The sequence below is a fragment of the Octopus bimaculoides genome, chromosome 9 (genome assembly GCF_001194135.2).
Source record: "Octopus bimaculoides isolate UCB-OBI-ISO-001 chromosome 9, ASM119413v2, whole genome shotgun sequence".
Classification (NCBI taxonomy): domain Eukaryota; kingdom Metazoa; phylum Mollusca; class Cephalopoda; order Octopoda; family Octopodidae; genus Octopus; species Octopus bimaculoides.
Window position 1 is genome coordinate 43,554,298 of NC_068989.1, and position 5,448 is coordinate 43,559,745.

General features: G+C 40.2%; 1 protein-coding gene and 1 non-coding gene across 2 annotated transcripts; both read right to left on the reverse strand.

The window, feature by feature from the left end:
- Window positions 1–2,077: 2,077 nt before the first annotated feature.
- On the reverse strand, window positions 2,078–2,169 carry Trnak-uuu (transfer RNA lysine (anticodon UUU)). The gene is given in 2 exon segments: window positions 2,078–2,113; window positions 2,133–2,169. It is a non-coding gene; the product is annotated as a tRNA-Lys (tRNA).
- A 1,375-nt stretch (window positions 2,170–3,544) lies between these two features.
- LOC106879946 (uncharacterized) lies at window positions 3,545–4,444 on the reverse strand. The gene has a single exon (XM_014929707.1). It carries the CDS (start codon window positions 4,442–4,444, stop codon window positions 3,545–3,547), a length of 900 nt encoding a protein of 299 aa, XP_014785193.1.
- Between the last annotated feature and the right edge of the window lie 1,004 nt (window positions 4,445–5,448).

Sequence of the window (5,448 nt, forward strand, 5' to 3'; positions counted from 1 at the left end):
TCATTCGGGAGACTTGAACTAACGACCTTCAGATCATTTGTTTACTTAGCAATTACAACGTAAAGTGTTGTAAATAAACATTTTAAGTAATAAAAACCATAAAAACCATCAATATAGGACAATAATTAAACATCCAATTCAAAGACAGAAAATATTGATACAATTTTTCCACACTATGCAATGGGTTACATTATGTTTTCAAAGGAAAAGGTGTTTTGAAGTGAACACAAGAAACGTGTAGACATTAAACCAGTATAAATCTTCAGATATGCAAAACATTTCAATAAAGTACAAATGAAAACATTCTTTCGGACGGGAGACTTGAACACACGACCCTCAGATCACTTTCTTACTGAGCGATTAAAAGTCTGATGCTCTACCGACTGAGCTATGCGAACGGACGAGTGAGCGCGTTCTTAGATTTTATATGAACCAATATTGCTCACTTCACACGAACTTATCCTCATAACTTTATGGAAAATGAATATTTATCCACCGGTCGGCTCATGCACTTCTGTGCCGTCGACTTTAGCATCTACCACTTTTCTTTCAGATTCATACATTTCAACTCTCAACATAACATAACCTTCATTCTCCTAAACGTATTCCTGCAAAAATGCAATTGAAAGATATTCAATTTGAACAGATATTTGAAGAAACAGACACGAGTCGAGGAAGACTCATTCAAAATTCCGGAATTCCTCCTCTTCTAATCCTGTAAACATAATGGTAATCCACATCCTTGAAAACATATCTCTATTTTTAACACTTTAAGCTCATCAAAGCACGATAAACTAGATCCCGTTTATTTAGACCTCGAATAAAACAGTTAGCAGTGGTTTCAGTTACGTAAACTACAGGTTCTGAAAGTGGGCGCTACTACTCCCCGGTGGGCGTCGAGATCGTCCATGTGGGTGCTGGTTTGTAAGAAAAAGGAGGCATTGAGTGGAAGTCAGAGGATCGGGGGACACTATGAATTTCTAAGATCATTATCTTATTGTTCACTACGTATATATTTTAAATATCAAATGTTTCATACTGTATATAAATTAGTATAATATAAAGTATTTATTTATACATAAAAACAGGGGTGGGGCGCTATGGGCGTTATGTGGCCATGAGAGAGGCAGTGACCCAAAAAGTTTGAGAATCTCTGATGTAAACTGACTGCACGTGGGCTAACTCTGTCTGTCTCTCTCAGTCTCTCCGTCTCTCTCTCTTTCTCTGTGTGTCTGTTTTTTTCTGACTGTCTGCCTGTCTGTCTGGTTCTGTTTGTCTGGCTCTGACTGTCTGTCTCCCATCTCACCCGTTTTCTGTCTCTCACTGTTGCTCACTCTCTTTGACATAGCCAGACCTTCATGTACCTACAATGCAAACATCGATCACATGACCTATTCAAAATCGCTGTCGATCCACCAACATTTTTCTAGGAGATACCCGCCTTAAAGTAAAAAACCGCCAAGTTCTCAGGTTTCTGATTTAGGAACATGACCAACGTATACGTTACTTATTTATTTACTTGGTTACTGATTGATTAAGACCATTGGCTCCAGTGACTTCCACCTACTTTATTTTTACGGCCTCAAAAACTGAAAGGCAAAGTTGACGTCGGCGGTATTTGAACTCAGAAATTAGTGTCGGAACAAATAGCGCAACGTATGCTTTCCGACTTTCCAATGATTCTATTAGCTTGCTCCTTGCGATAATTGTTTCTGATTCAGATACAAGCAAATAATTTTGATGAGAGTACTCCCCCAGTTTTTGACTGGCACTTTGTTTTATTGAAGCTGGTGTAGTGAAAGACAACGTTGACCACGACTGGATATGAAATCAGAACGGAAAGTGTTATAAATAAACATTTTAAGGAATAATAAAAACCATCAATATAGGACAATAATTTAACATTCAATTCAAAGACAGAAAATATTGATACAATTTCTCCACATTATGCAATGGGTTACTTCATGTTTTAAAAGGAAAAGGTGTTTTGAAGTTAACGAAAGACACGTGTTGACATTAAACCAGTATAAATCTTCAGACATGCAAAACATTTCAATTGAGTAAAAATGAAAACATTCGCCCGCAGGGGGACTTGAACCCACGACCCTCAGATCACTTGCTACCTTAGCGATTAAAAGTCTGATGCTCTGCCGACTGAGCTATGCGGGCGGACGGATGATCTCATTCTTGGATTTTATATGAACCAATATTGCCCACTTCACACGATCTTTTCCTCAAAACATTCTTGGAAATGAATATTTTTTCACGGGTTGCATCATGCACTTCTGCTCCGTCGACCTTGTTTGTAGGGGAGACTTGGTCTAGTTGTTACACTTTTTCATATTTTGCCTTGGCATCCACATAAATGAACACAGCTGGAGTTTCTTTTAAGACTGAATTATTAAAACATCTCTATTTGTTGTTATCACTAGCAAAAAACAAACAAACAGAAATTACATAACATTATTTAGCCAGTTTCTAATTAATGAGGTGGTCTCAGCTGTAATAATTTTCCCCGAGTGCGGGGTACGTTGTGACACTTACTGGGGTACTTTGTTACAACTGTCGATAACTCGCAATTATGTTAACAAACACGTCTCCTACTTCTTGCATCTAAGAAGTATTATTCTAATTAATTAACTGTGCATTGAACCACCTCATATCCTAACTGTGATACTGAGAGTCCTCATTAACCAATTTTCCCATTGTTACATGTGCCATCTAGTCGGAATCGACCTCCATTAACTTCTCACGACACAGATCACACAAAAAATCATGTCGTCTATCGGTATAGTCGGTGCGTGCCCAATCTTTACAGATCATGCATGGCACCCATTCTTCACCTGGAAGGGATTTGGAATACCAATCTGAGCAGACAAGGCATTTCCAGTCGACTTGCTTGCTGTGAGGCTGCTTCCCCTTGCCTTTATCTATTTTAGTTGACTTTCACTTCCCTTTTGTTGCCTTTTCTGTACCAGTTGCCTTCTTTGGTTTGGATTTCCGTTCGTTTATTTCATCCACTATGTGCTGTTTTATGGGGGTTAGGGTTAGAATGGCTGTTTGGCACCTCTTGCTACTTCCACGACCTCGACCTGTCTTCCGGGGGGAAGCCTTCCTTAATGGGAGCAACATCTCTGGGCTTGTAACAACACCAACAGGAAAGCTTGGGGCTGGTGTGGGTAGGTCTGTCGGACTGTCTTGCCGTTCATTGAACTGGTCGCCTGGTTGAACGTCTGACTGGTCGTCTGGCTGCAAGTTAAGCTGGTTATCTGACTGCATGCCAGACTGCACGTCATGATGGTCGTCTGGCTGCACCTCAGCTTGTTTTGAAGCAGGACGGTCCGCAACGTAACTTGAAAGGAATTCCTCATCACCAAAGACATCTCTGTTAAAGGGCCAGATCCCACTGACTTGAAATCCATCTGGATGTTGACTGGATGTTGACAAGATAGCCGGGATGTTGTAAATGATCATCGTTTTACATGAGGCCCTATTCACGTACTTCTTAAGAGGACCATAGACACTCTGATCGAGTGGTTGTAGCTTACGTGAGCTGTGTGTGGGGAATGATAGCAGAACAATACCATTGTCTCGGCAGAAATAAATGATAGCCAACGAGATATGGGAGTTGTGGTTGTAAAGTAGCAACAGGAGAGGATGCTCTTTGCTGCAACGAGTGTGCTTCACGAAGTGTTCCGGACATTTTTAGAAAATCTGCTTCATTCATCCATCCACTTGGATTTGCTGATCCACAGCAATCTGTTGGCCCATTAAGAATGAAGTATTCATGGAAGTGGACTCTAGGGAACACCAGTATTGGTGGTGTTGCATAACCGCTGGCATTTACTGGAAGGCAGATTGTCACCAGGGTTCCTCTCTCAACGGAAGTCGTCGTTCCTACTTGTTTCACTCCTTTTTCTGCCACAATTCGATCTGGTCGTTGCACTGTTGTGACACTTGTCTCATCACAGTTGTAGATGTCATGGCCCTCAGACTTGTAGCAGTCAAGCAGCTCTGTCAGATTACCGAAAAACTTGTTCGCGTTAGTTCGATTGAAGCTTGTTGTCCTACTCAGATTTGTGGATTCTGGGGTTCGGATGGAGTGGTTAGAGTTCCGATTCATAAACTTTGAGAACCAGTCAAAACCAGTGCATTCATTGGCGGACAAGGAATCTGGACACTTGATTTCATTGGCCTTCGCATAGTCGTAAGCAAAGCTTCGAATGTCAGAAGGAGTCCGACAATGGTAAATTTTAGCAGCTTTAAGGATGTAGGTCACAAGCAAGTCTTTTTGCTCCTTGGTAAAAACTGCACGCCGAGAAGCATATCCAACACTGGCTATTTTCCCCTCTGTCCTTAGTTTCTTGCAGTATCTCTGCAGCCTCATGAAATTCACCTGAAAATATAAAGAAGCTGAAGGTTCATTTTTTGGTACAGCTGACATTCTGTTAACATCTTAAGAGGTTAGTGTAAGAGATGCCGATAACTTCATATCTATTGAGCCTGAAACCTGCCTCGAAATCTTTGGCAATATCCCGTAATGATTTCTTTTCATCCGTAACTTTTTTGGCGGCTCTTTCCATGTCATCAGGAGAGGTATCCCCCCACCCACTGTAGTCTTCCTTTTGTAATTTCTAGGCATGGCATGTTAAACTGGAATAGAAGGGGTAAGTTGTGACATGCCTGGGATAAGTTGATAACCTCTAACAGATTTTTTAATTACAGATTTTACAGATCTTACAGATTTTTTTAATTAATTTTTTTTAACTAAACAATTTGAAACTTCGTATACTGGTTGAACGTGTCAGAGGTTTTTCTATTCTGTACATATAAAAAGTTTAGCTACTTTTTCTAGCTGGTCATGCAACCACATACAGGCTCCGTCGTTGGTCTGGCTCAGTAATAATTTTGTTGTCATTTAGCCTCAATTCAATCCTGATACAGCAATCCATTCAAAGACATTCCAGCCTTCAGCAAACCGTCTTTTTAGAGATAATCTAGGACATTACGTACAATGGGCGTGTAATTGAGGTAGGGGGTTTGGCTGCTATTTTTAGCGTGTCGCGTGACCAGGTAGAGGCTCTTTCATTGGTATGGACCCGGAAGTTGTTGTTCGCAAAAGGCAGTAGTAATTTTCTTCAGCTGAATACACGTCATTGATTGGTTAAAATTACCCAAATACAAATTTAACACGAAATAACTTCTAAAATACAAAATTTTGTCAAAAACGTTAAGAGAAAACCCTGTTCTATGTGACATATTATACCAGTATCCGAAGTTTCAAAGTGTTTAGTTAAAAATAAATAATTAAAAAATCTGTCCGTCGAATGGAATAGATCCTTCACACTTTTTCACATAACCCTGGACTTTATATGTGAAATGCCAGTGATATGCTGCATGTCCATCAACAATATTAGCAGACAGACAGCCGTACAGAGGTATGACATA